At 41.0% G+C, this 15,359-nt stretch overlaps 1 protein-coding gene across 1 annotated transcript in view; it reads left to right on the forward strand.

Annotated features, from left to right (window-relative positions):
* The window catches only part of LOC116043709 (ankyrin repeat domain-containing protein SOWAHA), a 27,881-nt gene continuing 12,522 nt past the window's right edge, over positions 1–15,359 (forward strand). The window contains exons 1-6 of the mRNA XM_031290578.2: positions 1–327; positions 5,533–5,594; positions 6,260–6,472; positions 7,205–7,327; positions 13,780–13,836; positions 14,537–14,638. Coding sequence (XP_031146438.1) covers positions 195–327; positions 5,533–5,594; positions 6,260–6,472; positions 7,205–7,327; positions 13,780–13,836; positions 14,537–14,638 — 690 coding nt within the window. The 5' untranslated portion in view covers positions 1–194. The remainder of the gene's footprint in view (positions 328–5,532; positions 5,595–6,259; positions 6,473–7,204; positions 7,328–13,779; positions 13,837–14,536; positions 14,639–15,359) is intronic.

Genomic DNA, 15,359 nt, shown 5'->3' on the forward strand with positions numbered 1-15,359 from the left:
CTTTAAAGGGTTAACAGGAGGAGGCGCAGCAGCGGTCAGCTCGTCTGGGTGGAGTGAAGTTTAGATATAAACTACTACAACAAATTAGCCAAGAGGACTGCATTATGGCTGGGGGGAAAATACCAAGAGAATAGAAAAACATCTTCAAAACAGAATCCCGGTCGCTACAAAGACGTTATAAACACTGAGCGGAGATGGGTGATGTGAGCGAAGAGTCGCTGCTGGATTATTTCTACTCCACGGGAGGCAGCTCAGGCAGAGTCAAAAATGCAGATTTACTGAAGACATTTAAGCCCTTTATTGGCCACAGTGACTTGCAGTTACGTGGTAAGTAGCGAGTCGTTGTCTCGTGGATTCAGATGGGTGAAAATATTAACCCGAAAAATGGCGAAATGTGGTGCGCTCGCGCGGCATCAGTTAGTGCTCGGTACTGTGAGATTGCACAAATTCAATTCAATTCACCCCACTTCTCATATATATAGTTGGACTAACATGGTTCATTTAGGCCTATTTAAAAGCAACATTCATCAGTCTGCTCTAACAAACGGTTTTTTTTTATATCCTTTCAGTGTTCCGCTGTTGTAAAGCAGACATCTGGTTTGCATTAAAAGCCCCTCCATACATCTAGCTACAGTTTCAGCAGGAATTGTGTCATTTCCTCCCCCAGGCCACTTGTATCTGCCTGGTAACTGAACACAGGACCTGAACACAAACCCATCACCGAAATATGTGTCACCACCATACAAGAAGGCCCAGACACAGCTGTGGTCTTTCAGCAAAATGAGGAATAATTACTATGTGCTATACATTCACTATTTTCCACTATTTGCTGATAAGATGTTTGCCTGTGTGACTCCCTGCTGTTCTTTTCCACCCACATGCTTATGCAACTGTTCTGAATCATTGCTTATAGGCCAGTGGTTCCCAACCTGGGGTCCGGGGACCCCTAAGGGGGGCGGCAAAGATCATAGGGGGGGCGCAAGTCTTTATCTGGTTTGAGGTTGAGGTAAAAAAAAAAATATTTGCACGTTAAACAAATTATGATAATACACTAGAATATATAATGTATACAAAAGTTGGTATAAAAACTATATATTTTTGTTCTCGCTTAAAATTGTAGGCAGCCTACTTAGTAGGCCAAACCTCCGGGACCTCTTAACCTGGGACCTTGCTGTCATCAGGTCAGCTGCTAGCTGCTAGCTGCTATCTGCTAGCTGCTATCTGCTATCATCCCGCCACAGCATCACTATTTTATGAATGAAACATGGCAGAGAAACATAAAAGTGCTGATAACTCCTCTGTATCAAAAAAGAAAGTAAGGCTCTATCTCGAGAATTACCTCCACTTCGGTTTCGGGGGGGGCTCAGCTTTTCTTACACATAAGTAGGGGGGGCGCCAAGGAAAAAAGGTTGGGAACCACTGGCTTAGGCTACACAAAAATTCCTCTCATATTTGGCTTTGGCTTAACGTTATTAACACCTAGCTAATGCAGTCTAACAGCCCTGTAATAAAGCCTGTCCATCCCACTTTAAAGCTACACTATGTTACTTTTAAAAACAATGACGCAATCTTCCTGTTACAAAAGTTCAAAAGTTGACTTAAAAAGCAATAAAATGCAGTATTGCTCAGCGCTACTCAGGAGTTATGCAGCTACAGACTTAACTTGGTCTTTGTTGTCCTTGTTTTTAGCAGTTTGTCTATTTTTGATTGAGAGCAACCAAAACCCGGAGTCAAATTCCTTGTATGTGCACATGCACGCATACAGTATATGCCCAATCACTTCAGGGGGCTAGTTAGAGCTGCAACAAATAGTCATCAATTAGTTGATGGGAAGAAAATTAATTGGCAGCAATGATTTCCAATCAATCATTTTCAAGGGAAAAAAGCCATCATTTAAATGGTTACAGGTTCTCAAATGCTTTTCTTGTTCTTACATTATAGTAAATTTGAGGCTTTACAAAACAAACCGTAAACAAAACAAAGACTTTTTTCTTAACTGTTCTGATGTTTTACACACCAAACTTAATCAATTGAGAGAATAATCATTAGATAATTCTATTAAAAAAAAGAAAGAATTGTTAGTTGCGCTAAAGTTAGCTAACTTTAGATAGATGTTGTTTTGTACCTGACCTCACTGAAGTTTGCTAACCTTTCCCCCACACCAGTGTTACTGTCGTACTACATCTTAACGTGGCACAGATAACCATTTCAAGGATTTGTCACAAAAGTAAAAACCAATAGTAAACACATTGTACCTCACCAGGAGTATCTAAAGCCTGCTAATATTAGCCAACGTTAGCCACCAGAAGCTATTGGTCACGCCAGACCAAGTAAAGTTGTAGCAACGTGCATTAACTGAGCAATATTGCCTTGTATTGCTTATGAAGGATTTTAATCTAAAATGTGACCGATTTGACCGGTCTGGCCCTAAAAAGGCCAGACTTAATCTGACTCCAATTCTTTGGTCACCATTTTGTGTTCGTTTACTGGTAGATCAGAGAAATAAAACTCAGGAATCAAATCAAGACCAAGATTCGTCCAGTTAAAGTTAATAAGTTTAGTGAATGATATTGCAGAATACATGTACATGTACATGGATCTGATACAAGGCAAAGTCTATCTCCTAACGGACCGACAGCGTTTCCCCTAGCATCAGGCGCTGCCAAGTTAAGATGCTGTCTATTTATCCATTTCTGTCCCATCCCTGGTGGTGCCCTCATCAGTTTGGATCCAGTCCAGATCTTCTGGCTCCAGCCGGCTCCTGACTAATTTGTAACACTGTATAAAAACATGACCTTGACTTCCAATTCTCAGCTCAGAAGAAGCATGCTGCTATTGTTGGATTTCTAACACCTGTGTTTTAATCTCCAGCAAACTTTAAGGAGTTTTCATGAGAGCCAGGTCATTTCCATACAGTGTCACAAATCCCACGCTTGCATAGTGCTGACCATTGCTCCCTCCCCCGATCAGAGAGGATCTTTCTCACCCTCCCTTTATAATGTCTAATCACTGTAAAACTAGATGGCCTCTCATAACCCAGGGAAACAGAGGCACTGAGGTCAGCACCTTGAACTCTAAAACCTTTTCTTAACACTTTCACAAAATATATTCTAACACTTATAAAGTCAACTTTTTGGATTTGTGACACAAAGATTGTGTCATTTATTCCTTCAAAAGTAACATAGTCTGGTGGAATGGACAATATTTATTGCAGTGCTGTTGTATTAGCTTGCCTTAGTTTTAGCTATATGTGTACCTAAAGTAGAAATGTCCCATTGAAACCCTTTAAAGACAAAGCAAAATATATTTGGCCCAGAATACAAACAAGCTTGTAATGACTCAACTGTACCTTTACTTTTGGCACTGCCTGACATGCAAACATATTTTAACCTCCCTAAATGATTATCCAAAGTGACCTTGTATTGCCATTGCCAGCATGTACTGTCCAGATGCTATGTAAGCACTGCAGTTGTTGACAGAGGTTTAGAGAGCTGCCTTGATTCTCTGCCATCTGACATGTCTGTCCAATTAGAAAAGTGCTTCCCAGACATTTGAAGTCTGTCGTAGCATGTGGTTGCAGATTTCGATGTCGTAATTGTGATGATAGTGTTTTAATCACAATTAAGTCCACATGCATGACTGGATGTAGACCTCTAATGGGGTTGCTTTTTCATCAGACTGGAAAACTGGGGCATGGTGGGAATATAGCCGTGTTGGGGTGGTGCATGCACACGTGTGAGTGTGTGAGGTCCTTGTTTGTGCAGACCTTTGGCTAATAAATAACTAGCATGTATACTGTGTTACTCATGTTGGTGAGCAAGGAATTCTTTTGTTGAGACAGATGTAAGTGGCTGCTTCCTTTGGATTTCCTGTTGTTGTTGAACGCGAGTGGTGCAACTATGTTACTACAAATGTTCTTTCCGTCCGCATCAGGAAAGGGAAACACTTCAATTGTCCTGAGCTGCATGCCCATGTACACCTATGCATGAATGGAATACCTACGCCTGGAAAATTCCTCTTTTGTTTAGCCAACCTGGCTGCTCTTAATCACGCAGTCTGCACATACGTGCTCACTGCTGTAAACTGAAGAGGAAAGCATCATCTGATGAGGTTTATCAGCTGGTCAGTTGTAGTTTGTTTGCTTCCCACAGGAAAGATTTTATTTAGGTCTTAAGTGAGGATCAGGGTTTTTTGCCTTTGGGGATGCACTGTGATGTGTTTGGATCTTTGTTGCAGGGGAACATCTTTCCTCTGAAGCTTGGTGTGCTGTGATTTCGTTGAAGCAACCGTTTCTTTACAATGTAAGCTGCATCTAGCTTTGTCAGCTAAACAGATACGGCAGCAGAACTCCTTCCTCTTACTGCCTCAGAAACACAAATCAGCAAATCCTCCTGCAGACTGTAGCTCAACAACCCCACATCAATTGTAAACAGACATCATTACATTCTAGCTGCATCTGTATCTGGAAATACTTAATGTGTTTTTATAGTAAATCAAACTCTTTTTATCCCCGTCTATTTCTGTCACCCACATAAGGCAGCTGAGCTGAGTTTTGTGCACTTCCTTTTCACCCTCACTTGGCATTTGTGGGTGTTGGAACCAGTGGTTTAGTCTATGGGATACGCAGGTTTACACAGTATACCCACTAAGAAATCTCCAGGATTTCCATATACCCACTTAAAAAATGTGCAATGATACACAACAACATAGTTTTGTGACAGAACTTTCACTTCAGATATTTGCATTCACAAATACGGGGTTGAGTAATGGGACAGCAAACTAAACTAACACTGCAGAACATGCAGAGAGACCTTTCTCATCTTTCATCGACATGCACCTCGCTGAGCGCTGTGCGTAGTGTGTGCGTAACGCCAAATGCTCCGCCTACACTAACGCCAGTACCCTCCCTTCACTGCACATTTTTAAAATTAAAAATAGCCCCACATCATCACATACCCTTCACCATACCTAAAGATTGGCATGGTTTTATTTCAGTTAGCCTAATAGCTGGTTTGATTTGCATTGAAAGATGATTTTATGGAAAGTACCCCATGCCAATCTCTAGGTATGGTGAAGGGTATGTGATGATGTGGGGCTATTTTAATTCCAAAAGGCCAAGGGAACTTTATCAGGATGCATAGTATCCTGGATCCATGAAATAACTGGCCTTTAAAAATAAACATCTGCCTGCCTGTATGGGAATTTAAGATAGGGGTGTACTTACTTATGCCCCCTGTATTTTAAGGAAGAACATTTATTTACGATACATTATACATTCACAAAGAAAACTGGTGTCCTTAAAGGTTGGAATTTTCCTCATTTTTTTTTAATTAAGGCATTAAGATCAATTTCCAAAAGATGATTTTTTTATTTCTCTTTTTAGTCAACTTTAGCTTGGGATCATAAACTTATGAGTGCCACTGTATAGAATATTAGACTACACCACTGGTTGGAACCACTTATGTTTCGCTGAATGCGAGAAATTAAAAGCTCTATTTAGTTCTTACTTCAAATATTTTTTTTCCCCTGCAGCTAAATACAGAGAGGAATTCAAGCTCATCATTGACCGAATCGCTGTGGTGAAGTCAGAGAATGTGAGTAAAATATTTTTACCTTTTGTGGAAAAAGCTCTGCTGCCGTATATTCTTTACCCATATCTCACCACTGTGGCATAAACAGGCAAATAGATCACCGTTATGAAGGGTTCCAGCAAAACTATCGTGACGTATTAAGGAGTCGTCTAATCTTTGCTTTTTGTTTTAAAGAACTCTTTGTACCCACTGGTCTCCCCCCAAGGGACTGCAGCTGCAGTTTTCATTTTCTTTGAAACTATTTTCATGACGCATTTTCACATTTTGACAAAATGAATCAACAGTAAAACTGGTGCTGCCACAATTTATGTTTAAAGTAACTAATCTGACTTGTGATCCCCGAATAATTGGATTCAAAGGGCATTAGAGATGTGAGGTACAGCAGTATCTTTATATAAAAAAGTAAGTTGTGTCTGATATGTTTTTTACACTAAAAAAGTTAAATTACCTACTTAAAAATGATATTCCTTCCCTCTCATTACAAAAAACTGTTTTCTATAATATATGCCATAATATATTGCATTTTACTAGACACAAGAGTACGTATAAAAAACACACAACCTACTGTGAGAAAGACAGTATAGCCTAACCTACATGACTGTGTTTTTGACTGTGGATGTTTCGTCTTTTCAAATGCATATTGTGCAAACCAACTGCGTTTGTCGCAGGGTGAGAAGTATCTTGTCCTAAAGAAGAAATACAGACAAATGCTGCATGAACGAGACACCAAACATCACGGGACCGACGCTGATGGACAGAGCGGTTCGAGCCCGGCCAGAGCTCCGGCGACTGTACAGTGGGACGCGACGGACGCCTCGGCTTCTTCTCATCCACAACAGGATGAGCAGACGTCGTGTGGAGGGCCCGACGGCGTTGCAGAGGTGAATTTAAAAATCAGCTCGCTATTCTATTCTCTTCTATCTGTAAAAACTAAATAAACTGTGGGCCAAGCTGCTATGATTCAGCAAAAACTCTGGTCGCTGAAATGCAATTTGCTGATCCTGCTATCACCCCAGCACAGTGGTTACTCTTTATGTGACTGATGCATTTATTTCTAAACAGGGCCATCTTTGTGTCCTCTGCCTTTTCACAGCCACATGTCAGCATTTAATCAGGGTTTACACAGAGAAATACGGTGGAACAGAAAAATGCTCTGTTACTGGAGCAAGTTAGCCACTGTGAGAAGAAAGAGAAGGTCAAAGGGCTTATCATGTCTTTCCATAAAAGGCAGAGCTGTTTAATGCGTAGAAGCACTTGACTGAAAATAAATACTATGTGCGCGTTTAATGCACAATAATCCTCTGGACGTACTTTTACATATTGTTCCTGCAATAAACTTGAGCATGTAATCATAGATTTGAAAGATTAAATGATTGTTATGCTGCTGGTTTAATGTCCTCAGACATGATTTGCTTAAACAGGCACTAAGAACAAACATTATTTATCCACACCCAGATGGTGCAGCAGCGGGGGGAAAAAAAAGAGAAAGCTAAGTGCTAACGCTGTCCGTTATCCTCAGCCAGCACTTCACACAGATAAATGTTGGGCCTCAGATGACACATTGGATCATAGGAAGTTTAAATTTATAGCACATAATGTCTGTACTCCTGTAGGACCAGCAGACAGGAACAGCCTTCATGCAGCCCCCTCTACTGCAACTTCCTGTCATCCAAATGCAGGGACCCTCGGCACAAAGCAACGGGGACGATGAGCTGGATAAAGACTCGGGGTCAAAGGTGACAATTTGGCTATAAGAGAGGCAGTGCTTGAATATTGGGCCGGTACTCGCTGGCAAAGAGTATGTACTGCAAACTCTTCATTCTGTGCACTGCCACTTACACTACCAGTGGTTGTAGGTATGCATGTTGTATTTCATTTTAAAAGGCAGGGTTGGTAACTATTTCCAGTATACACTTTTTTATATATTGTTTGAAATGGTCTTTACACCCCGACAGCAACAAATAACTTCATGGCTCTGAAAAAGGAGTGAAAAAGATCAGTCACCTGTATCTGCTGTAATCCTGTAAAAATGCCCACCAATCACAGCCTCGCTGTCTGCTTGGAAAGAACCAATGAAATGTCTCCTCGCCCCGCTGCGCGTACTCTACCCCTCCCGAGTACGAGCCTGAGCTCAGTGCGCGTCGGCGCCGCATTGCTTACAGTAGTCGTGTTTGTTTTAAACATTCGGTGTGATGATATTAGCCGTTTGCTTGCCGGTGAATGAGACATGAAGTAAAACGTCGGTCCTTTCTCCGCTCTGCTCTGGAGCAGCAGTGCTCGTGCACGTCTGTATCAGGGAGAGGGGTTAGCAAAGCCCAGAAGAGATTCTACTTTCAAATCTTGTGAACATTACCAACCCTGCCTTTTTTTTTTTTTGATAGGACAAATGAGGTCAGGAAAAACGGGAGAGAGAGGGGGATGACATGCAGCAGGGACAGCAGATGTAAAATAGCCTTTTGGCTAATTCTGGCACATTTTACATTTTCATATGTATTATTAGTGTGCATTGTCCCTGTTAAATAAACCTGAAAACAAAAAAATAAATAAAGCAGAGGGCCGCAGGTCAGAACCGAACCCACGGTTCACCCACGATTAAGCCTCTGTACATAGCGCGCAGGCTCAACCAGGTCAGCTAACCGGGCGCCCCCAACCCTGCCTTTAAGGCTGAAGATATATCATTGCTTTTCTGGCCAAACAAGGCTGGAAAAGAGGCAGAAATATGATGCTGATGGGAAACGATTAGTCGATTAGTGGATCCACAAAAAATGAATGACACAATTTTGTTAATCATAATTTTGCTCGTCTCCAAAGTCACACCCGTAATAGTCATCATAGACGATTTTTTGAAGCTGCTCTATACGTATGGTATTTGTGACGTAACATCATAGCATGCTAGGTTTGTGATTCGTGTCTTTTTTACAATCATTATTAAAAAGCCGATGATTTCCAACCCCAGGGTATTTGGAAAGACTGGCAAGTAGCTCAATTCATTTGAAAAAAAAAGAAGGAATTATGATTTGCTAAAAGAAGTATTTCCACATATACACAAACACACAATTAGGATTACAAATGTGAGAATTTTAAGTATATTTATTGTCACAATAACCAATAAACTACCAGCTACGATAAGACGACTGCACCTCCCAGACAACCTAAATCAGTTGTAACACCTGAACGACACGAGACGCGATTGAGTGTAAAACCAATTAGCAAGCAAGCAGAGACGTCGAAATAGAAAAATAAAAGTTATGAATATATGGTTTAATGTGCACTGCTGCCACTCCAAGAGGTAGTAATATGAATACAAACTTTAACAAAGCTACTGAAAAAAAATAGACAATATAGGACCTCTGTGTCTTGTATGAATAAAATATATAATTAATAGTGTTGAGTAACTTCAAATTCACTTTAAATTCCATTCAAAACAACACGTTTAGGACACGACAAGTGTTGATGAAGGAGCACTCGAGATTATCTGACTGGGGCGTGGGGGTACAGTAAACAAACGACCCACTTTAATATTCACTACTTCACCAACAGTTAAGAGTTTATCTTAGTATTTTATAGACTGTCAAGTAAGCTAGCTGTTGGGACATATGATGCCTGTGAATTAATATTAAAATGAACATTTACAGAAATTATGATAAAATATAATTTTGGAACACCGATTAAACAAAAACACATCGTTTTAATGTGTGGTTATTCAGGAATCTCAGTCAAAACGTAGACGAGGTGTTGAAACAACCAATATAACGCAATATATTATCAGCGCTTACATTGTGATTACGTTTTGAAATGTAGGCATCAGTGTAAATGGCTTTATGCAGCTTTGTGTTTACTACGGAAGTCATATACTTCACCATTAACACTTCTTTTTATTTAAACCTTTGTGTCTGAAATAATGAACTTGTAGTATAAATATAAGCTCACTAATTTAGATAAAGAAGTTTATATAATTAAAGGACAATTCCGGCGCAAATTGAACCTAGGGGTTAATAACATATGTGTACCGAGTCGAACGTTCTCTGGGATCTGTTTTCATGCTAATCGAATGTGTCTGTAGCTGGAAACTAGCTACCGCAAACCGGTGTTTAGCTGCTAACGCTAGCTTTGGGGGCACAGGGTAAATCACCACTAACAAGGCTCAAAATAGCACCACACTTAAACAGTAGCATAATGAGGGTCCCTACATGCAAACCGAAGCATTGAGAACTTTGTAAGCGTACAGACAGTTTATTACAAAGATAGATTATAAAGACAGTAGCGTTAATGTTTACATGCGGCCGCCATCTTGGATAACAGTCATGACCAGTCGAACGACGAACGCCGTGCAACCAGTAACCAGTAACATAGCTCAAACACAGCGTTCGTGATTCCTCGTGGGACCCTCATTATGCTACCGTTTAAGTGTGGTGCTATTTTGAGCCTTGTTAGTGGTGTAGAAATAGTGCTTTACCCTGTGCCCCGAAAGCTAACGTTAGCAGCTAAACACCGGTTTGCGGTAGCTAGTTTCAAGCTACAGACACAGTCGATTAGCATGAAAACAGAACCCAGAGAACGGTCGACTCGGTACACGTATGTTATTAACCCCTGGGTTCATTTTGCGCCCGAATTGTCCTTTAATATCCTGTCATTCTGAAAGTCATTTAGATGAAAAATACATTTAAATTTGTTTAATTACCTATGACTGTACGTACTCAGAGGAAGGGCACAACTTGGACCTAGACAAAATGAAATACAGTAGATTATCTCCTAGGTTCATTTGAGGTAAACAGACTGACTTCCAGATCACTCTAGTGGTTCCTCCTTTTACCCACCAGGTGGTGCCAAGTAAATTACCTGGATTTGCAACCCACAGTATGTTGAATTTGAGTGGGAGGAGGACCCATTGGGGGGAGAATCTGCATTTAAATTAAGCTCTCTGTTGTTATGTTAAGCAGCAACATGTTGGAACTCATTAGAAAGATAATAATCATTTGTGCCCATTAAAGAGATTGAGATCAATCCCAGAGAAAGATATGTGGCTTCCCTTGATGGCCTACACAATAGACAGATGAAATATGTTGAAGTGTGTTAATATAGCACCAGCAATCAGATTAAGTGCGTTTGCTTAAGGTATTAGTCACACCATTGAACTTTGTATTTAGGACACCCAGTATTGACGGTTGTTTCACATTACAGAAGCTACCTGGCTGCTTTCTTAATCACAACACCTGAGGCTGTAAGCTTTGTTGATAGGAACTGGCATTTATAATGTTGTGCTTTTAAATGCAGGATGGCTCTATGGAGCTCCTTTAAGTTTAGTTTTAAATCAGAAGGAGAGCATTGTCCTTATCTGGTATCTGAGTTTGTATTTTGGTCCTTCAGAGAAGAGTCAGCTGTGGTCAGCTTGAATTACAATGGATTCCAATTAGACCTCAAAAGATAGCGCCGATATATCCCTATCGGCATGTAAGTACAAATAAACTGCAGTACATGAATGCCAAAGATATTTTATAGGGCATTTTGAAATGGTTGTCTCCATTACATATTTGTCTTCCAGAAAGAGAACAGAAGTTTATTCTTGGACTAAAGAAAATGTGGTAACACTTTACTTGAAGGTATCTACATAAGAGTGACATGGCACTGTCATGAACACACGACACTCTCATGACACAGTCATGACACATGAACTCTAACCCTAACCATGACTTGTCATGACAAAAACTGAATGCCACTTACTAAAAGAAGCGTTATGTCATAAATGTTTATGACTTGTTTATAATGTTTATGACACGTTCATGACAGTGTCATGTCACTCTTATGTAGATAACTTCAAGTAAAGTGTAACCAAAAATGTTTCAGTGCATCTCTTTGTATCAGTTCTTTACAAAAAAAAAAAAAAAACAAACATTTTTGGGGTCTTTACCAAATGTTTGTTTAGGTTATGTGTTTAAATGTTGCATTTTAAAAACAAGATGGAAAAAAAGGCGCACAAAAAAGGTACAGGTGGTAGATCAGTGCTTTGAGAAGCTTCTGTGGATGTTTTGGCCATTTTTTCCTCCAGCTGTAAAACCTGTTACCATAGAGATCCAATGTAACAGACATGAATTCAAGCTACAGCTACAGTTCCCTGCTTAGGACAACCAGCTTTGGACAGCTATCTTTCAGACTGTGGGAGATTAGCATGTTGAGATTAATTCATTTTGGTTATTGTCACTTTGACTATAGTCAAATATCATGGAATTGTCGGTTGCTGGTCCGCCACTTTGGCCCAGACTGAAATATCTTAACTATTGGATGGAGTGCCTTAAAAGTGTGTACAGACATTCATGATCCCCAGAGGATGAATCCTACTGGTGACCCCCTGAACTTTCCTCTGGCGCCACCATGAGGTTGACATTTATGGTTTTGAGTGAAATGTCTTGATAACTATTGGATCGATTACCATCAAGCCCGACCCTACCCGAGCCCGTGCACGTACCCTCGGACACTCCGAGCCCGGCCCGACACATTTACTGTAATTATGAGCCCGATTTAAACCCGACAATTCTTTAATACGTGGGCCGTTATAACTGACGTTCTCAACTACAATTCCGAGTTGTTTGAACTACAGAAATATGTTTAGAATTATCTTAATGAATACCGGTAATGCAACAAGGACGAAGCATGTAAACTGCGTTGTTTGTTTATTCAGAATGGAACGGATTGCAAATGGATCCGAATGAAGAAACGTAAAAAAAAAAAAACTTGACCCTAGCTGCTCCCTCAGCCGAATAGTGTGGGTAACAGATCAAGGCAGCAACATAATCAAAGCCCTGGAACCATATAGGAGACTTTCTTGTCTCGATCACCTAATTAATACTGTCCTTCAACACGGTCTGCATGCTGACACACTGGCCGGCAACGCGCCGGAAATAGGAGAGACCATATCTGCCGCTAAAGGACTCCTGGTTGCGCAATTATCGAAGACAGTGCTACAGATGGGGGAGACACGATTTAGCACAGTTTACCTCACACTCAAGTCAGTGCAGGACACACATATATACCCAGAGCTACGGGAGAAGCTGGAGAGGCATAGCTTTCTCCCCACCCAATTAGGCTAATAAAGTAATGATTTAAAAAACACAAATGCTTGATCAAGGGCCCGGCCCGAGGATAGTGGCAAAAACAATATCGGCCCGACCCGGCCCGTGGGTCGGATCAAGTTCGGGCTCGGGCAGAGAATCTAAACTCTACCTCAGGATAAATTGTATTTACGTAATCCCCAACTGTTTTAATAATTGATTCATGGTTTCATTTATCAAGCATAAATGCCAAACATTTGTTCGTTCTAGTTTCTTTGTTTTATATTATTATAAATCGAAAATGTGGGTTTTGGACTGTTGGTCGACAAAACCTTGAAGACATCGTGAGATGTACACCTTTTCAGTATTTTCTGACAATTTAAAGATGAGATGAATAATAATTAAAAAAAAAAAAACTAACAGATGAATCAATAATGAAAATAACAGTTGCAGCCCTTGCAGTTGTTGTAACCTCTCAGTCTTAACCTTCATGCCCAACAATGTTTTTTTTCTGGTTGTTATTATTGGTCTTCACCAAAAGTGCAAAAAAAAAAAAAAGCACGTGCCAGAGTGGAATAGGCTGGATAAATACAATCCCTCCACTTTTCATGTTCAGCACGCTGACGTGTGAGTTTGCGCATGAGACTTGAAAGAGCCGAGTGTTTTAACATCATGTCTCTGTTTGATCTGAGAGCAATTTGCAATCAAGTCAAGAAAGAAGAAAAAACCTCACATAAATCAGCCACAGTGACACTTTGATACGCTGCCAGACGGCTGTGTTCATTATCTTTTAGAGTTTTTGTCTTGACCCTTTGAGACCGAAATGGTGACAAAAACACATGGCCTGACTGTAGGCGTGTTGTTTTTTTGCTTAATTGTTAATTGGATTGTTATTCATTACCCCTTATGTGTGAAACCGGCACCTTTGTCTCGCTGACTCATTACCTCTCTATCTGTCTGACACCCTTTGGTCACGTCTCGTCAGCTGGAAAACATCACAGCAGTGTGACCAGTGTGTGAAAGTGGATATGTGTGTGTGTGTGTGTGTGTGTGTGTACCCTGTGATGCTGCGACCATTATGACTGATACAGTACAGTTAACTTACGGTCACCGCTGAGTCACCGTTTTTTTCTGTCTTTCAGTCCGAGTCAGAGCAAGACGAGGAGTCTATGGGCAGTATGGGCTCCGCTGCCGTCGCTGTAAGTGCTTTTTTACTTCCTCTTCCTATGGTTTTATTATGGCTTTCTTATTACAAAAGGCTTAGAGGGGCTATAGTTAAAACATCTAAAGTCTCCAGAGTCTGAGTTTCTCGGTTCTCTTAATGATAAATGACTGTCAGGGTTTGGTCTTGGTCATACACATCCACTCTCCCTGTGGTGTCGCTCCCTTTAAACCAATAACAGAAGTAAAAGTGTAAACTGTGTGATCATGGGTGTCTCCCACTATGTGTGAGTTGGCTGTGACTCAGTCATTTATAGGAAATGGATTAGAGGTTTTGTAGCTTCAAGCACTATCAAAAGAGCCCACAACAGGATGTGGACAGTAGGATATATGTGTGTGTGTGTGTATGTGTGTTCTTGTTTAACTATATTCGTGGGGTCCAAAAACCGGGAATACAGTATACTTGTGGGGTCTGGATAGCTTTGTGGGGCCAAAATGCTGGACCCCACAACTTTAAAGGGCTGTTTGAGAGTTAAGACTTGGTTAAAGGGCTGTTATGGTTAGGGTGAGGGTAAGGGTTAAGGTTAGGCATTTAGTTGTGATGGTTAAGGTTAGGGTAAGGGGCTAGGGAATGCATTATGTCAATGACGGGTCCCCACAAAGATAGTGAGTGTGTGTGTGTGTGTGTGTGTGTGTGTGTGTGTGCATGTCTGAGCTCCCTCTCCCCTCTCTCTATAGCTGGATCCTATAGAGAAAGAGTGGATCTACTCGGCTGCAGGTGCTCGAGTCCCTGACCTCTCTCAGCTGCTCAGACAGGACCCCTCGCTGGCAAACAAGAAGGTAGCGTCGCCCTAAATCACCAAGGGATGTTATATTTTTGGCTGTCTGTAATAATAACATCTGGGAATGTGTCGATATCAACATCATAAAGTCTGATGGGGCAAGAAACAAAAGCAGTAAAACGATCATACAGTTCGGACAAGGACAACACTTAATTTAGTACCTCTACTATAGCTTCACTGTCACTAGCTGCCAAAACAGTTTGGGACTAGTATTTCCAATGGTTCAGGAACTATCAGGCTGGAGTTTAAACTCTGCTGATAGGTCAACTTTTACAACTCGAGTTCAACTTCATTCACAAATTAAGGAAATACTGAGTATCTCTAGCCTAGAAATCTAGACGCACCCTAGCGGCAGTAAATGTAATTTGCAGCCAGGGTCATCTAGCAACTCTCTGTTGGCTTGCGAGCTGGAAAAACCAAACTCTTGTCAGGCCAATCATATTGTGTATAGAGTCGGTGGGCGGGCTTAACATAATGACGGCAGAGTTGCGATGGTTCCGCGTGAATTCCCTGCTCCTTGAAAACAAAGAAGATGGCTGCTGCTGCTGGCGAACAGCGGTCTTTCGAATCGGCTTTGGCCGCGACTCTGGAAGACTTGGAGTTAAGCTTTTCTTTGAGAAAAGAACAAAGAACGGCACTGAAGTCATTCTTAAAAAAGGAAGATGTGTTCAGAGTTTTGCCGACCGGATACGGCAAATGTTTAATCTATGAACTAGCGT

This window comes from Sander lucioperca, chromosome 12 (genome assembly GCF_008315115.2).
Source record: "Sander lucioperca isolate FBNREF2018 chromosome 12, SLUC_FBN_1.2, whole genome shotgun sequence".
In the NCBI taxonomy this organism is placed as follows: Eukaryota; Metazoa; Chordata; class Actinopteri; order Perciformes; family Percidae; genus Sander; species Sander lucioperca.